The sequence below is a fragment of the Pituophis catenifer genome, unplaced genomic scaffold, assembly GCF_029215685.1.
Source record: "Pituophis catenifer annectens isolate HBS135680 unplaced genomic scaffold, rPitCat1.0.hap2 SCAF_5, whole genome shotgun sequence".
Classification (NCBI taxonomy): domain Eukaryota; kingdom Metazoa; phylum Chordata; class Lepidosauria; order Squamata; family Colubridae; genus Pituophis; species Pituophis catenifer.
In genome coordinates, this window is record NW_027256885.1 from 79951725 (window position 1) to 79973008 (window position 21284).

Here is a 21284-nt window from a genome sequence, read left to right on the forward strand (position 1 = left end):
AACCAGAGCAAGGAGTAACTCAGCGTGGGTCACATCTGGATCTAACCACGACTCCGCCTCTCGCCGGAGAGGAAACGTGGGAGGAGTGATTCTCTTTTTCCTTCTTCCTGCACCACCCCGTCATTCCCCTGCCTCCTCTCAAGCCTCTCTGAAGCGCTTCTTGGAAAGAGGTCCAGGAAGCGGTGTGGCCAGCCAGACTTACATTGCCCGGGCAGGGGTTTCCGTGTCTGGGTCGCTGCAGCCGCTGCAGACAAGGCGAGCGCGGGTGGGTCTATTGCTGTCTCCGAAGCAGCAGCAGTAAGAGGTGGCAGCAGCCTAGCCTGATCTGAATCGGAGGACATGGCCATGGCGCTCTGGTGTCGGCCTGTCTGTTGTGGCTGTTCACGCTCTGCTTTGTCCCGGGCTGCGGGACTCTTGAGCAGTTTGCGGAGCTGGGACTTGGTTGGCTGCGGCAGCAACACTAAGAGGCAGCTTGGCGATGAACTAGCGGCACCCGCGCTGAAGGCACCCGTAGTGGTGCACTTGGGGCGAATGGAAGTCACGAGGGAATGAATGGACCCAGTGCTCACTAGTGCCAGCGAAGAACCAGCTCCCGGGGAGAGTTCGAGGCACGTGGGCGAAGGAAAGGGTCAGATGAGGACGTGGGGTAGGGTGCAGTAGAGAAGGCTGCCTTTGGGAGGCTCCAGAAGGAGTCCAGAAGTTGAAAAACAATGGCTCCCGCTGGGATGAGTGGCTAAAACAATGCTTGCCAGCCCTGATGTCCTGAGATGTGGGGTGACTGCAGTGCTCCAGTATCCCTTAGACTTTGTAGGAATGACCCAAAGGTGCTTTTTCAAGAGGCAACTGGACTTTATGGTTTTTCTTTGAAGACGTTTAGCTTCTCATCCAAGAAGCTTCTTCAGCTCTGGAAAAGCACCTTTGGAACAACCATGACCTGAAAGACTGAGAATCTCCATAGACATTTGTAGGAATGATATTCTTAAGAAATGGCGAGGGGAGGAATAAAAGCCAAGGTGAGGAGAGGGAAGGGTTTTCCAACCTGGCAAGATGAGTAAGGAAATTACCCAACCGCCTGATGCCCCCCAGAGGTGTTGAGGTGCAGCTGGTGGGAGATGTCACCTGGTGCATTTAGAGGGCATCAGATGCAGGGTAATGACTGAGACATGCAGAAGGGCGAAGGAAGACCATTTAAAGACCCAATAAGTTCAGGCCAGAAGGGGAAAATGCAGTATAAGCCTGTTAGGGAGTGGACTGGACTGTCACAAGATGTGATGTTTCCTTGTCTTGGAAGCACCTTAAATATGCCAGGTTTACAAATCAGACATATTGATACCCATCTGTCAGTGGGCATCATTCTCAATGGGCCATACTGGCTGGTAAAATGGGAGGCATTAGATATGTTTGTTGCCTTGAGTTGGGGAAAATAAAAAAATGTGGGATAAAAAGTGTTATTACAGCAATAGTTCTAACATATCTGATGGGCTTTCTCAACCACATTCATCAATTCACAAAAGTTTCATGAGTAAACCCCTTCCCACATATGAAGATGCTTAATCTAGTAATGTTCTTTACAAGTTTATCCACATGGAAGAAATTCAGTATGCTTCCCTGTCTTATCTTCTACTGCTACTAAAACTCACTGCAACAAATCCAGGGAGCTTTCCTCCCCAGGCACGTGCATGTGGTCCACTTGTATGCATACATGCAGATGTAGATTCCTGCATTTTCATATATGTATAGAAAGCATTCTCACACAGAAACCTTCCCTCTTGCATACAGACAGGATATGCAGGAATTTGTGTTTAGCAGCATAAATGTATATATGCTTTTTTTACATGAAGCCCCATTGTGTTAAGTGGTTCTGGCTACTCAACATTTATTTATTTATTTATTTATTTATTTATTTATTTATTTATTTATTTATTTATTTATTTATTTATTTATTTATTTATTAAATTTTTATACCGCCCTTCTCCCGAAGGACTCAGGGCAGTGAACAGCCAGGGTTAAAATACATGCAGTATAAAAATTAAAATAATTTAAAAATAATTAAATCCAATTTGGCTTTCCAATTTTAAAACCCCTTACCCATAAAAATTAAACATCTCTGCAGAAGAGTGGATGTAAGGGGAAACATCCATGGAGCATTGAGCTCTTTGTTTGCTGAGCTTCAGACACAAAAACCCTATGCATGCAAACTGTTTAATAAACTCCATTAATCTCTTATTCCAGATGGGTATACTTAGAACTTCTAATCTTGTTCAGTCAACTAGCCTCATTCTCTGTTTCCTTTCCATGTGTTTGCAATAAGAAGTATCTCAGAGCAACTCTAAGCCATTTGGAAAACCTGATTTTTTCCTGAGTCTTCATGTGGAGGACTTCCATGGATTAAAGTAGTTTTCCAATGCAGAGATTAGTACTGTGCAGATCTTTGAAAAAGCACTTCATAGTCCAAATGAAGCATTCCCTCAAAACTGTTTGACAAACCAACATAGCCTCCTTGCTTTTAAGAGCAAGTGACCATGTTCCTTGACTTTGACCTGCTTCACAGCCCATTTTCAGCACAGTTTCTTTAGTAGGTTTGGGAAGGAGTGCTGCAGGATGTATGTATCACTCAGCCTAACACTGCTTACCCCAAGCACAGTACTTACACAGAAGCCTCTTGGTAGGAGACAAGGACAAAGCCTCAGCACTATGGACAGTGCTTCATCAAAGCAAATAGTGTTATTACTTTATGTCAGAGAAGGGAATGATGTTGCCTCCTACCTTGCATAGACTTAGCCAACATCACCCCCCCACAAATCTGGAGGACAGGGATAGCATGCTTTTCTCCATCCCTTGAAGTAGTCTCTCTTCGGCTTAGAAAACGTGGCTAAATAGGACAGCATAGCGCCAGGGCCCACCCTCAGGTCACCACTACCAGTTCGCCTGAACTGGTCTGAACCAGCTGAATACCACCACTGGTGTAGGTAGATATACTACAGGTAGTCCTTGGGTTATGACCACTTGTACAGCGAGTGCTCAAAGTTACGACAGCATTAAACAAGGGGGACTTATGACTGGATTCAAGGTTGTGACTGTTGCAGCATCCCCACAGTCATGTGATCTCAATTTGGGTGCTTGGCAATTATGACAGTTGCAGTGCCCTGCAGTCACACAATCGCCATTTGCAAACTAGCCCTGCCAGCTTCTCACAAGCAAACTCAATGGGGAAGCTGGCAGGAGGTTGCAATTTGGTCCCACTCTTGCCACTTTTTTGTTCACCCACCTACTCTCTGTAGCACTTGTAAGCAACATCCGCCCACTCACTGTAGCTCTCACCCCTCACATTCAGCTCTTACACACTAGCTTGCTTTTCTGGAACTTCCGGCTCTTTCCACGTCACATTCACATGAAGCCTTCGCTTATCAACCTGTGTGGTCCTGGGATTACAATGGCAACTGGGGCTGCCAGGATTGTCGTTGCTAAGTGATGCAGTCATGTGACATTGCACTTTACGACCACATCACTTAGCAACAGAAATTCTGGTCCCAATTGCTGACGTAACCAGAGGACTGCCTGTAGTAACTTTTGTAAGTCATGCTGTATGAAATAGCTCTTTGAAATGTGGATTTTAAATAACTACCCACTTTTTTCTTTCTGCAGAAATCTAGTTTTCTAGGGAAACGACTGTGTCTATTTTTTCCAAAAATGTATAGTATATGTTGGCGGTAAGTTGAAAGCCTTACATACATCATAAAAAGTACTGATGTTAAAAGTAGATAGCATCAGAATTAAGAGTTTGACTGTGAAGGACGCAACAGTGGCATATTATATGCATTATAACATTCAGATTTAGTCTTTTTTCCCCTGTCTCATGTGGCAGTTACACAATTTTTTTTTTTTTTATATAAATACTTTATTGAGTTTTCCAAAACAAAAAGAAAATATACAATCTATCTCTCCTTTCGGAGGTACAGTGTTTATACAGTATAGAGAAACAAAAGTTAAAAAAAAAAAAGCTTCATCCTTAACTATACATTATTCTATACAATATAACTATGATTCATGTGCCAGGTCAAATTCTAAAGTCATGTTTTCATCTTATTGTTCAACCAGTGATACCAAATACCCCATACATCATAATATTTTGAGTTGTCCTCGTTTTTTAACTCACTTGTCAGTTTCGCCATTTCTGCGCACTCTAGGATCTTATTTATTAGAGTTTCTTCTGAGGGTATAAATTTGTTTTTCCAGCATTTTGCGAAGGCTAATCTAGCCGCAGTTGTGATCTGGATTATCAGTTGGGTTTTATTATTGTTAAAGCCTTCTTCGGTTATGCCTAGGAGGTAAAGTTCTGGGGCTAGGACTACCTCCTGTCCCGTTATTTCACAGAGCCAGTGTCGGATTTTGGACCAGTACTTTTTAGTCTCTGAGCAAGTCCACCATAAGTGATAAAAGGTGCCGACCATTTTTCCACATTTCCAACATGTGGGAGAGAGATTTGGAAACATCTTGGCTAGCCTCGCTGGGGCTAGATACCACCTGTGTAACAATTTGTAATGATTTTCCCTAAACGTTGTCGATTTGGTTATTTTGTAGTTTCTATTCCAAGCTATCACCCAATCATTAAAATTTAGTCTATGTCCTAGATTTTTTTCCCAGATGTTCAGTTGATTTTTTGCTATGGACTCTGCCTTATCTTCATCTAATAGAAAGTTATAAATTTTTGTTAACATTTTCTTATCTGTTCCCCAAATAATTTTGTCAAAGTTTCCGTGTTTCGCTGCTATACCGAATTTGTCTCTATCTTTTTGGAATCTTGAGTTGATCTGAAAATAGTTCCACCAATCCAAGTTAAAACCCTGATCCCTCAATAGATCCAGCGATTTAAGTTTCCCTTCTTCATCGAGGATGTCCTTGTATGTACCCCATTTATAATCTTCTCTCCTGTTTGGAGCCGCCAACGCTTCCATAATGGAAAGCCAGTTGGGTACCTTGGTATAGATCCTCTGTCTAATTTCGACCCACGTGCGAATAAGAGTCTCCCTGATTTTGTGTTTATGGAAATAGGATTTTTTCTTATTCTTTATATCCCAAAGGTAGGAGTGCCATCCTTCTAGGAGGTCATGTCCTTCCAAAATCAGGGTTCTCCTATCTTGTAACTTGATCCACTCCTTAATCCAGATTATTTTTGTTGCCTTTTGATATAGTTCCCAGTCAGGGAGCCCAAAACCTCCCAAATTCCTTTTCCCTTGGAGTATCTTGAAAGAAATCCTCGATTTCTTGCCCTCCCACAGAAAATTTCTAATGTATTTGTTCAAGTCCAAAAAGAATTTTTTGTCTAATGATAACGGAATGTTTTGGAATAGGAACAGAATTTTAGGTAAGATATTCATTTTAATCGCTGCAATTTTACCAATCAGAGACAATTTGAGCTTTTTCCATCTTTCAAGGTCTTGATGTGTTTTCTGCAGAAGGGGGATATAGTTATCATCTTTTAATGAGGAGAATCTCGCAGTGATCCATATTCCCAAGTATTTTATTTTCCTAACTGTCTGGAGGCCTAATAAATCTTCCAATTCTTCCTTTTGTAGATCTGTCATGTTTTTCACTATTATTTTAGTTTTATCCTTATTGAGTTTAAGGCCCGCCACCTCTCCATAATCCTGTATTTCCTGCATTAATTTTACACCGGATTCTAATGGGTCTTCTATTATGAGGGCTATGTCGTCAGCAAAAGCTTGGGTTTTGAATATTTCGTTCCTAATCTTTAATCCTTTAATATCTTTGTTAGCTCTTATCTTTCTAAGTAGCACCTCTAGCGCCAAAATATATAATAAGGGAGATAAGGGGCATCCCTGCCTCACTCCTTTTTGGATCTGAAACAACTGGGTTCTGTCTCCATTCACTAGTATATTTGCCCTCTGGTTTTTATAGATATTCTCGATCATCTTCCTAAAGTTGGTGCCGAATCCCATTAGGTCAATTTGATTTATCATAAAAGTCCAATTCAAGTTGTCGAATGCCTTTTGGGCATCGACAAACATTAAGGCCAGCTGTTTTTCAGGATGTTGTTCGTAGTATTCAAAGGTGTTTAAAACTATTCTCAAGTTGTCTCTGATCTGTCTCCCTGGGAGAAAGCCATTTTGATCTTTATGTATCCACCGATTTAAAATTTTTTTGAACCTCTCCGCAATTATATTCATGAACAATTTATAATCTGCATTCAACAATGAGATAGGTCTGTAGTTGGATATCTGTTTCGGGTCGGCACCTTCTTTCAGTATAAGCGTCAAATACGCTTCCCTCCATGAATCTGGGATTGTGATACCCGCAAGAGCCTCGTTTAGTATTTCTAGTAGCTCTAGTTTTAGGGCATCATCAAATTTTTGGTATATTTCCCCGGGGAGACCATCTGGGCCTGGAGTTTTATTCTTCTTTATTTTAGAAAGGGCCGTTTTTAATTCCTCTATAGTAATCTTTTCATTTAACATTTCCTTTTCTTCTTCAGGGATTAGCGGTAGTTTAGCTTCCAACAAATACTGTTCTACCTTGTTTGACACAATTCCTTCACTTTTGTATAGACCTTCGTAAAACTTTCTAATGCTCTCTAATTTGTCTTCTTCCTTCGTCAGCAAGTTACCCTGAGAGTCTTCTAATACTAATATTTGGTTTTTTTCCTTCTCTTTTTTTAATTTATACGCCAGCCATCTCCCCGACTTGTTAGCGTTCTCAAAACAATAATGCTTGGATCTTTTTATTTTTTGCGCCATTTCCTCCTGGTCCAATAAATTCAATCTATGTCTCGTCATCGACCACTGTTGTTTGATCGCCTCATCTCCCGGGCATTGCTGGAGTTTATCTTCGGCTTGTGATAACTTTTTGGAGAGCTCTTCTCTAGTCTTTCTTTTTTCCTTGTTTTTGAAGGCGGTATATGAGATGGCTACCCCTCTCACATAAACCTTCATAGTATCCCACACAATTTCTTTGGCTGTCTCTCGGTTTCCATTTTCTATGAAGAAGCGTTTGACTTCTTCGTTCAATTTCAGTATAAACTCTTCTTCATATAGTAACTTAGTCCTTAGACTCCATCTCTGTTGTGTTTTCTTTGTATCGTGGTGCCAGCTAATTTCAAGGAACTTATGGTCTGCCCAAGCATTTATGCACATGTTAACCTTTTTAATTTCTAGGCCCAGTTTTCTGGTAGCCCAGACCATATCTATTCTAGACCAGGAGTTTTGTGGCATTGAATAGAAAGTAAATTGTCTATCGTGGGGGTGTAAGGTACGCCACATATCAATTAGGTTTATCTCATCCACTAAATCAAAAAAGGTCTTTGGTAAGGGAGATCTTTTATTCTTTTTAGTTATATCGCATTTGTAATCATATTTTGGATCTACTATTCCATTAAAGTCCCCTAGCATACATATTTCGTTATTTGCCCATTTTGCCAGCTGTTCATGCAATTTCCGGTAAAATTTCCCTTGTTTTTTATTCGGGGCATAAACCCCTACCAATAACACCTTGGAATTGCCTCTCGTTATTTCTACTATAAGTATTCTCCCTTTTTCATCTTTATATTTAAATGTTCTTCCGGCTTGTCCCAAGATGGCGGCGGTCGGCTGAGCTCCGCGAGGAGATGGAGAGGTCGCTGGTGTCAGGGGGTCTTCGGGAGCCGCTTTAACAATCTCCGGCTCCAGTCCCAATGAGGGGAATGCCCACCCTGCCTGCTGAGGGCTTTTTCGCCCTCCGGAATATCAGGGCAGGGCGGGACACGCTGTTTGAAGCCGCCGCGGGAGATGGGGCGGCGGCCTGCTAAAAACAGCTGTTTCCGGCTTGTCAGTGCCGGGAGGAGTGGAAGCCGGAGCGTTTCGGCGGCGGGCGGCGTTACTATGCGGCGGCGGCAGCTTGGAGGTGCCCTTCATCCCCTCGCCCCTCACGGATCTCTGGGACGCTCTCCAGATGTTTTTCAGGGGTCCTGGAGGCGCCATGGGGAGCCCAGGGTGCCGGTTACGAGCCGGCCGTGGCGGTGGTGGCGGCGGCGCCGGCGGAAGGCAATGGCAGCCACGGATCATCCAGCTGTGGAAAGAACTTGTAGCAGGTGGATGGGGGAATACGGACAGCCTTGCCTTGCCCTCAGGATTACCATCTGCTCTTTTTCGAGCCTTGACCCCTGTTATCCGGGGTTTGTTTGTCATCAGAGCTGAGACTGGGGATTTGGGGAGTTTTGGGACAGGAGAGGCGGGAGGCTGACCAGGGCTCTATTGGTCGCCTCGGGTGGCTTCTCTCCCCCCCCTTCTTCCCTCAGGTATGTGTGGGTGTTGGCCTTTGATGGCCACCCACCCTGGACTTGGACTGGGTTTTTTTGTCTGCTATCCCTACTTTCGCCCCAGAGAAGAACTTGTGCCTGTGGGATTATCAACATTGTTTCTAATAACTTTACAAATTGCTGGCTTCTTGTGCGACCCCAAACTGGAGGAGAACTGGGCAAAATGGTGTGCAGGTGCTGAGGGGGCTGTTTGTCATCCGCCAGATGAAAGGATGGACTATTGTGACTTTATTGTCGGTGTCATCTGCCCCAGTCACTGTGAGAGGGTGACTGGGATAATTATCCTCCAGACGTGGGGGGATGTCACTGGCCCCTTTCACTGTCGTGAGAGGGCAGTGAACCAGCTCCTGATATGAAGATCTACTTTGACCCAGTATTATTGGACGATCTGGTGAAGCCCTGACCAGTTGACTCTCCATCTCTGTTTTTGTGCGATGTTTACGGCTGCTGACCTGCTTGCGCTGCGAGACTCCCCCCTCTCGCAGGTTTGGCCCTCCTCACTATCGAGGGCCTACCTTGATGACGGATTTTGGAATCCCGAGAGGTGGCATGCGGCGAGGAGGGGGTTGTGGGGTTTTTTAGGGAAATTTTTAGATAAGGTTTTAAAGGTTTCTGGGAGGGGGGTGGGTTCGGTGGGTTTGGGGGAGAACCTGTCGGGGAGGAGGCCAGAGCCGGCTGAAGAGCATGGCACTAGAGATGCGGGAACCGGGGTCAAGGTGGGGGTTAGAGCTTGTGTTATGGATGGTCATTACATCAGTACGGTGGGTGGGAGGGGCAGATATGGCGGGAGCAGGGGGCCACATCAGGTTGTGGGAGCACGCGCCCGCTGGCTCCAAGCGGTGGCGCGCTCCGGCCTCCAATGCTCCTCTCGTTCCCCAGGTTGCACAGACCCTCAGGCCCTGGGCCTTCGGCTGATGCTGTGCAACGCCCGGTCCGTGGTAAATAAAGCCCCCCTCATTTGTGATCTTGTTCAGGAGGGGGGAGCGGACCTGGCGGGTATTACGGAGACCTGGTTGGGCCAGGAGGGGGGGGTTCCCCTCGTTGAGATGTGCCCACCCGGTTTCCGCGCATTCCATCAGCCGAGGACACAGGGGAGGGGCGGGGGGGGTGGCGGTTGTCATAAGAGAAGGTCTTGGTTCGAGGGAGGTCACTGTTCCTCAGACGGCTGGTTGTGAGTCCCTCCTTGTGAAGTGGGGTCATGGGGTGCAGATGGGTGTGCTGGTTACGTACCTGGCTCCCTGCCACGTGACGGCAGCCCTGCCCGAGCTGCTCAACGTTATAGCCGCGGTGGCGGTTGACACCCCCAGGCTTATGGTCATGGGGGATTTTAACCTGCCATCCGTCGGTGAGGCGTCTGAGGTGGCTCGGGAGTTCATGGCTTCCATGACGGCCATGGACCTGACCCAGTTAGTTCATGGCCCTACTCACACGGGGGGAAACACGCTAGACCTGGTTTTTGTCTCTGGTCAGTGGTTGAGTGATCTTGAGATAGGGGATATAGTGATCGAGCCCTTGTCATGGTCAGATCACTCCCTCCTTCGCTTTGACCTTCGAACCGCCGCACCCCGCCGCAGGGAGGCGGAACCACTGAGGTGGTACCGCCCCAGGCGCCTGATGGATCCTGATAGGTTCCAGACGGAGCTTGGGCCATTTCCTGAGGCTCTGGCACACGGCTCGACTGAGGAGCTGGTGGCCGCCTGGGATAGGGCGGCCGCTGGAGCTTTGGATCGGGTCGTGCCATTGCGGCCTCTGACCCGGCGTCGATCTCGCCTGGCTCCTTGGTTCACCGAGGAGCTGAGGGAGATGAAGCGCCGGAAAAGACGCCTGGAGAGTGGTTGGAGGGCCAGCCATTCTGAATCTGACCGAACACTGGTAAGGTCTCATATTAGGACCTACCTGGTGGCGATAAAAGTGGCGAAATATAACTATTTTGCCACTCTTATTGCGTCATCAGATAATTGCCCGGCTGCCCTGTTTAGGGTGACCCGCTCCCTGCTCCACCAGGAAGCGCGGGAGGACCCCTTGGAGGGTAGAGCCGAGGATTTTGTACAGTATCTGTATGACAAAATCGCTCAGATTCGGGAACATCTGGACTCTGACTGGGTAGATTCAGCGGGGAGGACAGAGGCAGGTCTTGTGAGTATTATCTGGGAAGAGTTTGATTCTGTGACGCCCGAAGACGTGGACAGGATACTGGGCAGACTGAGCGCAGCCACATGTTTACTGGACCCGTGTCCCTCCTGGTTGGTGCTGGCCTCTCGGGAGGTTACACGAGGCTGGCTCCAGGGGATTATAAATGCTTCCTTGAGTGAGGGTGTCTTCCCTGCTGCCTTGAAAGAGGCGGTGGTGAGGCCTCTCCTCAAGAAACCTTCCCTGGACCCGGCAGTGTTGGCAAATTACCGTCCGGTCTCCAACCTTCGCTTCATTGCGAAGGTTGTTGAGAGTGTGGTAGCGCGACAGCTCACCCAGTAACTGGATGAATCGTCGTATCTGGATCCGTTCCAGTCGGGCTTCAGGCCTGGGTACAGCACGGAAACGGCATTGGTCGCGTTGGTTGATGATCTCTGGAGGGCTCGGGACAGGGGTTGTTCCTCTGTCCTGGTCCTATTAGACCTCTCAGCGGCTTTTGATACCATCGACCATGGTATCATGCTGCACCGGCTAGAGGAGTTAGGGGTGGGGGGCACCGTCCTACGGTGGTTCTCCTCCTTTCTCTCTGACCGGTCGCAGTCTGTGTTGACAGGGGGGCAGAGGTCGACCCCGAGGCCCCTTGTATGTGGGGTGCCACAAGGGTCGGTCCTCTCGCCCCTTCTGTTCAACATTTATGTGAAGCCGCTGGGTGAGATCATCCGTGGTTTCGGGGTGAAGTACCACCAGTACGCTGACGATACTCAGCTGTACATCTCCACCCCGGACCACCCCAATGATGCCCTTGAAGTGATGTCCCGGTGCCTGGAGGCCGTGCGGATCTGGATGGGGAGAAACAGACTCAGGCTCAACCCATCCAAGACCGAGTGGCTGTGGTTTCCGACATCCCGATATAGTCAGTTGGTGCCATCACTGACTATTGGGGGCGAGTCACTGGCCCCCACGGAGAGGGCTCGCAACTTGGGTGTCCTCCTGGACTCACGGCTGTCTTTAGAAGAGCATATGACGGCCGTGGCCAGGGGGACTTTTTATCAGGTCCGCCTGATTCGCCAGTTGCGTCCCTTTCTGGATCGGGACTCGTTAAATACGGTCACTCATGCTCTTGTCACTTCCCGCTTGGACTACTGCAATGCTCTCTACATGGGGCTCCCCTTGAGGAGCACCCGGAGGCTCCAGCTGGTCCAGAATGCGGCCGCGCGGGTGGTTATGGGAGCGACGTGGCGCTCCCATGTGACCCCCCTCCTGCGCGAGCTGCACTGGCTCCCGGTGGTCTTCCGAGTGCGCTTCAAGGTTCTGGTTACCACCTTTAGAGCGCTCCATGGCATCGGACCGGGGTATCTACGAGACCGCCTTCTGCTACCAATAGCCTCTCACCGACCAGTACGCTCCCATAGAGAGGGGCTCCTCAGGGTGCCGTCGGCCAAAGTGTCGACTGGCGGCCCCCAGGGGGAGAGCCTTCTCTGTGGGGGCACCTACCATCTGGAACGAGCTCCCCCCAGAGATACGGAAGATCCCGGACCTGCGCACGTTTCGCCATGCTCTCAAAACTTTTCTATTTCAGCAAGCTGGCCTGGCCTAACTCCCCTCTTTTAAATTCTTAAATTTTAAATTTTTTAATTCGTGATTTTATAAATTGGGTGTTTTAATCTGTGTTTCGGCCGAAATATTTAATAATTTTAAGGGATTTTTAATATTTGTATTGTCTGTATTTTATCTTGGCTGTTCACCGCCCTGAGTCCTTCGGGAGTAGGGCGGTATAGAAATTTGATTAATAAATAAATAAATAAATAAATAAATATTTACATTCTGCCTCTATTCCTTTCTTAACATAAATAGCCACCCCCCTTTTTCTTTTCTCGGCTAATGAAAAGAATACTTTACCAAATTTAGTATAATTTAAATAGTTGGCTTCATCTTTTTTTATATGGACCTCTTGGATACAAATTATGTCGGGATTTTGTTTCGCCAATTTCGACAATATTATCCTCCTTTTTTTGTAATCATTTAAGCCATTCACATTTAACGATAAGATCTTGGTATCGTTCATTCCCGTAACTGTTCTCTAGTCTCTGGTTCTTATTTACCTTTTAATGTTACTGCTCTCACTGGTCTATATTTTTTCCCCCTTTCTTCTGTGTCTTCCTTTTTCTTCTCCTCTTCTATATCTTCTCTTGTGATTTGTTCTTGAGATGTCTCTTCTTCCGTATTTACTATTTCGTTTTCCTCCTTACTAGTTTGTTCCTCTTCACCTCCCCTTAATTGCTCTAGGAAGTCTTGGGCGTCACTTACACAATCGATTTTGATTTTCCTCCCTTGCCAAGATATTAGCATTCCTTCTGGCAAGAGCCACCTAAATATTATACTTCTCCTATTTAGTTGGTTTGTCAAAAATCTGTAGTTTTTCCTCCTCTCCCTCACTCTCCTTGGAATTTGTTTTAAGATGTTCACTTCTTTTCCCCCATAGATAATTTTTTCCTCCCTAGCAATATTATACAAAATGTCTCTCACTTTTTTCCTAGCGAACCGAACATGGACTTCTCTAGGAAGCCTGTTCCTTCTCACGTAGTTTGTTTGGACTCTGTAGACCTCGTCGATCTCTCGAATTATTTCTTGCTTATCCTGTTGGAGAGTCTCTGCAATCAACTCGGCCATCCTATCTCCTAGGTCCTCTTCTTTGTCTTCCACTATGTTTTGGAATCGCAAATAAAACGAGGCCTTGTCCATCTCGAGCTGTATTAGGGCGTCTTCTGTTTCTTTATTCTGCGCCAACAGGGTTTGATCGACCATGTCCAATTTCTTCTCGTTTTTTTCTATTCTTTGTTCCGCTTTTTGGATTCTGTTCTCATTACTGGCAATCGAAATTTGAATCTCATTCATTTTGGCGTCAAGTCCATGTATATCTAATTTCAGTTCGGAATGGCTATTCAAAAGTTTTTCTTGCATCGCAAGCATGGTTTCTTGTATTGTTAACAGAGACGATTGTACCGTTTGCAGCGTTGGAGTTGCTGGGGGTTTGTCTGTTTCTGGAGACCTTCTACTGATTTCTGGGTGGCTGGAGATGACATTGCTAACGTGGGGATGGATGGCACTTTTTTATTGGTTTTTGCAATTGTTGATGTCAAACTTGCCATTTCTTTCAAAAGCGCTTTTTGATCTCTAATTATATTCTCAATCTTTCTCCAAATAATCATCCAATGGCGCTTGCCACCTTTTACTCCGGGGCACTATCTTAAGTCCCAACCTCCTTAATTGATTCCCACTGATCTCTTAATAGATTTCAGATAAAACTTGATTTATAAATTACTATAATATGATAATTCTACGTTGCCAGCTAACTGCAATAAGTATAAGTAAGGTTCTTATAGAGCTAAGTACAGTCTTAATATAATTGTTAATGTAGATAAATTAATAAGTTAATAAGTTGAACAGTTAATAAATTAATAAAATCTCTCAATAGTTCTTATATATCTAAATTTAACCCTTAATATAATATACAATGTTACTATAAAATAAATAAATATATAAATAACTATTACCAATAGAAATAAATATTTAAGATTAAATAGATTCAGTGAATAAGATAAATATACCTAGATAAATATATATAATATATCAATTCAATAAATACAAATCTAAATCCTTATATAAAACTATATCCAATAACTATTTAATAAGATCAATACTTAATTAATCAATTTATAAATTCAATATTTCTTCACACTAAGCAAATCTAATTAATAGTATAGTATATATTTTTTTTGGTGATTTTAAAAGTACTTATCAGAGACAAAGTCAAAGTTCTGAGTATTAGAGTCACAAATACTCGAAAGAGCAGGAGGGGAAATAAATAGAAGTATATCTATGATGTAATACGGTGATCGCCCAGCTTTAGGTCTTCGCCTCTCAGCTCTACTAGGTTCCGACGCTTCTCAGTGGTAAAACTCACGGCTAGAACGTCTCCTTGTCAGTCCTCTGCTGTTTCAGTCTTCCAATTCAATGGACGCACTTCCTGTTTCTCTAAGGCTCTCTAAAGCTCTCAAAGGCAGATCGCAAATTTCTCCTACTTCTTTTTCACTTCGTTCGCCAAACACAACCCAACCGCCCCAATAGACTTTTTCTTATCTTTTTCCTTCTCACCGCACCGTCTGGAGCTCTTTAAGAAGACGATCTACTCCCTCCATGTCTCTCGTCAGCTCGTCGGGTTGTCGGGTCTCCGTAGCTGCAATCCGCTTTACCCTCTCCGTCGCCGCCTCACATCGGGTCAAGCACTCCTCTCCCGACTCCACCGATCCCCTCTTTCAGCGCTAGATCACTCCAGGGTATGGGAATAAGGCTTTAGATCTGACACCGCACCTCTGATCTCCTTCTTAGCTTCCCGTCTCTTGCCGTCTCTTGCAGCTTCAGGCCCACCATTAGCGGCCGGCTCACCGCGTTGGATTGACAGAGCCGCCGGGTCCAGCGAGAAGTGGTTGCACCCCACTTTCCCACTTGCCTGGCTTCCTCTCTTGTCCGCAGGACTCTCCGGGTCCCACGCCCCCCAAGGGATCCCCAAAACACGATGAAAAGAGGTGTAGAGGAGCAGCGAGCACTCACTCCACACCCTATCGCTGCAAGTCACCGACCGGAAGTCTCGGCAGTTACACAAATTAAACATCCAGTATGAATCATTAAATCAACATAAAATAAATTCTGAGGATCACCATATAATCCAGGTTGGTAATATAGCGCCTAAAGCCACCACAGCAAACAATTTCATCCATTGGATTCCAAAATAAAAATAAAAATGATCAGAATCATGTGGGGAATTGTATGAAACATGATGTTCCTGCCTGAAATTTTGTAAAATAATGAATGAAAAAGACAAAATCTTGTGAGATTTGGTGATCTCTTGGCAATTTTGGCTATTATATATATGTATAAGATACACATACTGTATGTATAGGTAAGGTTAGGAAATATAAGGTATTTATTTTTATTTATTTATTTTATTTGATTTCTATACTGCCCTACTCCCGAAGGACTCAGGGCGGTGCACAGCCAAACAATAAAACACATACATACAAAATTTAAAAGTAGAATAAAATCAAATTAAATAATTTTGGCCCTGACAAATTAAAACCCCAAACTATTTAAAACCAATTTTAAAATTGAATGTATAAAATACTAAAAGATATTTAAAAATTAAAAATCTTTTATAAAAGAGGGAGAAAATTAGGCCAGGCCCGCCTGGTGAAATAATAAGGTCTTTAAAGTGCGGCGGAAGGTGCGCAGATCCGGGATCCTCTGTATCTCTGGGGGGAGCTCGTTCCAGATAGTAGGTGCCCCCACAGAGAAGGCTCTCCCCCTGGGGGCCGCCAGTTGGCATTGTTTGGCCGACGGCACCCGGAGGAGCCCCTCTCTATGGGAGTGTACCGGCCGGTAGGAGGTTATTGGTGGTAGTAGGCGGTCCCGCAAGTACCCAGGTCCTAAGCCATGGAGTGCTTTAAAGGTGGTAACCAAAACCTTGAAGCGCACCTGGAAGACCACCGGGAGCCAGTGCAGCTCGCGCAGGAGAGGTGTTACATGGGAATGCCATGTCGCTCCCATTTCCACCCGTGCGGCCTCACTCTGCGCCAGATGGAGCCTCCGGGTGCTCCTCAAGGGGAGCCCCATGTAGAGAGCGTTGCAATAGTCCAGGCGGGAGGTGACAAGGGCATGAGTGACCGTGCGTAACGAGTCCCAATCCAGAAAGGGATGCAACTGGCGAATCAGGCGAACCTGATGAAAAATCCTCCTGGTCACGGCCGTCAAGTGCTCTTCTAAAGACAGCCGTGAATCCAGGAGGACGCCCAAGTTGCGCGCCCTCTCCGTGGGGGCCAATGATTCACCCCCAATAGTCAGTGATGGCACCAACTGACTATATCGGGACGTCGGAAACCACAGCCACTCGGTCTTGGATGGGTTGAGCCTGAGCCTATTCCTCCCCATCCAGGCACCGGGACATCACTTCAAGGGCATCATTGGGGTGGTCTGGGGTGGAGATGTACAGCTGTACATCTCCACCCCAGGTACAGGTACTTCATGGTGATTGGCTGGTTAGGGGTTCTAGGAGTTGAAATCTGTCATAGCAGGAAGGCCTCACCCTGGAGAAGCCTGTCACTGCGTTTTTTTTTTATTTACCAGCTGAGCTCTCATTTTCTGGACTATCAGACTTTCCGTAGCTTGCCAAGAATCCTTATCAGTAAGCTAAACTACGCATGTCTCTCCACCCACATTCCTTCTTCACACTTCTTTTCTTTCTTCTCTTGCCAAGAAGAAGTCCGACTGCTGAGAAGCAGCCGGCACGAACTTTATCAAAAATGTAACTAATTAGATTAGTGAGATGTTTTATTTTCTTGATAACAAATAAATGAGTTTTATTAGAAGATATATCTTCGGGTTTTGTTTTCTTAAAGTATGCTTGCAAGGAAAAGTCTCGATCCACTCCTCTTAATCAAGGTGTGATTATCCCAAAGGCAGAATGGGATTAATCAGCGCCCTGACAAAGCCAACATAATGCTTTTCTGCCACCCATACCCCCTTCACTTTATTTATTCACTAAACAAATTTATATGGCCACCCAACTCAAACAGTGACTCCTGGTGGCTTGCAAAATTAAAAATACACAGTACAAAAACCCATACCCCCCAACACACTATAGGGGGAGTAAAAAAATGTGATATGAAATGATGACATAAAATACAGTTGTCAGTAAGCATCACCAAACATAGGAAATTAATATAGTGGGAGCAGTAGCAATATTTTCACATCTTATATAACATGTAGCTTGGCACTAGGTTTTTGCCCTGTTGTTTTAGAGCAGGTGTGTCAAACTCAAGACCCGCGTGCTGGATCCGCCCCTCAGGGTGCTTAGATCTGGCCCACGGGGCCGCCCTGGAAACAGCGAAGGACCGGTCCACGGTGCCTCTGCCAGCAAAAACGGAGCTTGGGAGGGCCATGCGCAGTGGCCCTTTTCACTGGCAGAGGGCTGCAGGAGGCCGTCACAGCCAAAAATGGAGCCTGGGGCGGGCGTGCGGGGGCCCCCGAGCTCCGTTTTCACTGGCAGAGTGCTAGCAAAACAAACTACTAGTAAAAGTGGATCGCCCCAGCCCTGCCCGGGCCACCATAGGTGCCCCCGATATGAGTGATATTGAGCTGGCCACGCCTACCATGCCTCCCCCCCGAGATCAAACACCCCGATGTGGTCCTCAATGAAATCGAGTTTGACACCTGTTTTAGAGGAAGGAAAATGAATGCAGAATTGAGTACTTGTTTTTCCCACTTGTTTACTTCAATACAAAATGATAAGTTTTGCTTTATTCTCCATACACATGTGTGAGGGATCTCACAAAGATCGGTGGTTCGTTGAGGGCACTTCCAAGAAAAGTCAGCACGCAAGGATGCAATCAAATTAAGTCTTTATTTAGAAGTAAAAGTGGAGTAAAATGAGTTCCCTGGCATGGAGGCATCCATGCCTGGATTGAGCCCATGGATCAGTCCCATAGGAAGGTAGAACAAGAGCAGAAAGAGCAGCCCCTGTGCAGGGGTTCTTATAGGGGCCCATGGCTCCTCCCTTACCAATGTGTGAGGGGGCCGGAGGACCATTAACTCTCCCCCAATGGGGCTGCAGGGGCCGGGGCCCCTTGACCCACCAGTGGGATCAAAAGTCCCTCTTTGCTCCCATCTGGTGGCCTTTTAAGAAACTGCCATGGCTGGCACAAAACACCTAACAGCATGGCTACACAAATGTACAATATTTATTTTATTTATTTATATATCAAATTTAGAAACCACTCATCTCCCTCATAGAGAGAAGGTAACTTAAGGAGTTAGTACATTTGAATAAAATGCTTAAACTATTTTTCCTCAGGTTTTGATAACTTTATAGATCCTAAACAGCTAGTATGTTTCCATGCTATAGGCCAGGGATGGCTAACCTTTTTGCCATCGCATGCCAGGAGTGGGGGGGGATGCGGGGGGGGGGAGGGTCATGCGCGTGCATGCCCACACCCATAATTCTATGTGCTCCATGCATGCGCGTGCGCCCCTGCTCCTGGCACACGATGGCTCGGTGGGCCTGTTTTTCTCTCTCCCCAGGCTCCAGAGCTCTCCGGAGGCCGGAAATGGCCTGTTTGCCAACTTCCGGTGGGACCAGAAGGCCCGTTTTTTGCTCTCCCCAGGCTCCAGAGCCTTTCTAGGAACCTGGGGAGGGCAAAAATGACCTTCCCCACCCTGCTGGAGGCCAAAAATGGCCCGTTTGCCAACTTCCTGGGGGGGAGACTGTTTTTGCTCTCCCCAGACTCCTAGAAAGGCTCTGGAGCCTAGGGAGAGAGAAAAATGGGCCTTACCCACCCCACCCACCCCCCCGAGGCCCTCCGGAGGCAGGAAACAGCCCATTTCCCTACTTGTGGTGGGCCCAGAAGGCCCGAAAATCAGCGTGCATGCCGGAGCTGAGCTCGCGTGCCCACTGATATGGTTATGTGTGCCACCTGTGGCACACGTGCCATAGGTTCGCCATCACGAATATAGGTGGTACAAGATAGGATTATGAGACTCAGAAACTAATAATTTTGCTGGATGTGGTTTTTGGGTCTCTGTCCTGTCCACAGTCAAGACTTGGACAAAGAGATCCACGTTGGATAGTAAAATTGCAAAGTAATAGCTTCTCAAGGTGCCTTGGCCTTTTAGTGCAAGTCCCAACCAAAAACTCCAGACTTAATTATTTTAAAAAATCTATTTCCTTCCTGCTTCTCAGTATTGACTGAATAATGTTTTTCAACTTTATAGGTAAGCTGGAAGACACTTCTATTTGTTTTGATGACATTTTTTGATGTCTTTTCTTTTAAAAAAATAGTTATTCAGGATAGCAACAATAGAGTTACCCTTCTGGGTAGGGATGATTAAATTGCCTCAGTGCAGGGATTATGTTATTTTTTTCCCAAAAATATTTTGCCAGGTTTCAACATACAACATTGCAAACTCATTGCTTTGGAAAATTAGTTAGAGACGAACAATATAAAGATCCTTTTAAACTTGGAGGGAAAGACTTGAAAAATCTCTATGAGGATATTAAAAAGGTAAAGGTATTTTTGGTGAGCTGTGGTAAGGAGCCCTAATAGATTACTCTTTAGATGGGATTTTATTATCATGAAGCAAGCCTAGATTTGCAGCTATAGAATGGGCTTTGTTTGCCTTTTTGCAGGAATTATGGGTTTCTACTACAGAATTTAAGGAAATGTGTGAATATTACTTTGATGGTAAAGGGAAGGCCTTTCGACCAATTATTGTGGGACTAATGGCCAGAGCATGCAATGTTCATCACAACAGTTCTGGGTAAATATCCAAACTTTATTTATGAATTGTTAAAGTTCAGATTTGTTTCTATACAAAATATTTTACTTACTATCATAAGAAATCTGGGCAGTCGCTCAATATCTGTTCCATTTATGCTTTAGAATTCTAGGGGAATGTATGATGTGGTATAAAATATGAATGAGTGAAACATTAGCTTACAGCACTGTAAATTCATGCATCTCATTCAAATACAGTTTGCTTAACTGATTTTTTTCAAGAATGCTATTAAAATTATAATATAAAATACAGATGAATATAAAGATGACAGGAAAATGGGGAAGGGAAAGAAAGGTGTAGGTACAAAGGGAAAGGAGGGGGGGAAAAGCATTGACTTCCAACTTTTTCAGCACAGTAAAGTACAAAATAGAATTATAGCCTCAACTTTTACTTTACCAACTTAATAAGTACTAGCCATTTCTATAACAACAAACTATATTAATCAGCAAAACCCATCATCAAGAGTTCAGTCCAGAAGCAGTGTCCAAGTAGAAACAAATTTTCTGTAATTAAAGCAGTTAATTTTACCATTTGTCAGACCTGCCCCAATCGGATCCCTTAGGAAACAAAAGCCTTTGACTCCATTTGGTTAAAGCAAAGGGTTCTTTTACTAAGGATGTTGGTTGCAGTAAAGTCAAGCCAGCTCTGAAATCTACTGCGCTCACTAGATACAAAAATAAGGTGTAGCTTATTTCCAGGCTACCAAATACTGGGTTTTTCCCTGATGTATGTGAGAGTCCAAAATGTCTTTGACTTCAAAGTGCTGCTTTCTTTTGATGGGGAAAGGTCCAGTGGTGGGTTGCTCCTGGTTCGCACCGGTTTGCAAGGACCGGTAGTAAAATATTTTAATAGTTTGGTGAACCGGTAATAAGATTGGCTGGCCACGCCCCCGAACTGGTTCCCGGCCCGGTTGCCGTTCACTTACTCCACCCACTCCCAATCTATTGCTGCCTCCTGAGTCCCAGCTGATGGCTAGAGGGAAAAAAACTGTTTAAACTCTTGCCACGGGGCTTCAAAGGGCCGCCCTACAGCTGATCAGTGTTAAAAGAAAACAAATGAGTAGACCGTTGCCTGCAAAAATAAATGGGTAGACCCAGTGGTGGGATTCTACTTCGGTAGAACCGGTTGTTATGTAGTTAAGTAGTTAAGCCAGTGGTTGCCAAAGTGGGCGGTACTGCCCCCTGGGGGGCGGTGGGATGCCTTAGGGGGGCAGTAAGAGGCAAGGGGGGTGGCAGGGGGGCGCTAGAGGCAAAACGGGGCGACAGGGGGGGCTAAGTGGCAAGGAGGGTGGCCCCCACCCTTTGGCCTGTGCCTCGCAGCAGTTACCTCTTTGCAAGCAAACAGCAAGAAAAAACAGCCCCTTTCAGCTTCAGCATAGGTTAATTAGCACAAGTTGATTAGATCGGCCTCCCGACTCTCAGCTGATTTGCTCTCAGCTGTTTTGCTCAGGGCTCTG

General features: G+C 45.6%; 1 protein-coding gene across 1 annotated transcript; it reads left to right on the forward strand.

The window, feature by feature from the left end:
• Positions 1 to 345: 345 nt before the first annotated feature.
• Positions 346 to 19814, forward strand: LOC139317724 (all trans-polyprenyl-diphosphate synthase PDSS1-like). Its single transcript, XM_070944796.1, has 5 exons — positions 346 to 510; positions 3646 to 3710; positions 19140 to 19148; positions 19434 to 19554; positions 19680 to 19814. Exons 1-5 carry the CDS (start codon positions 346 to 348, stop codon positions 19812 to 19814), a joined length of 495 nt encoding a protein of 164 aa, XP_070800897.1.
• The last annotated feature ends 1470 nt before the right edge of the window (positions 19815 to 21284 follow it).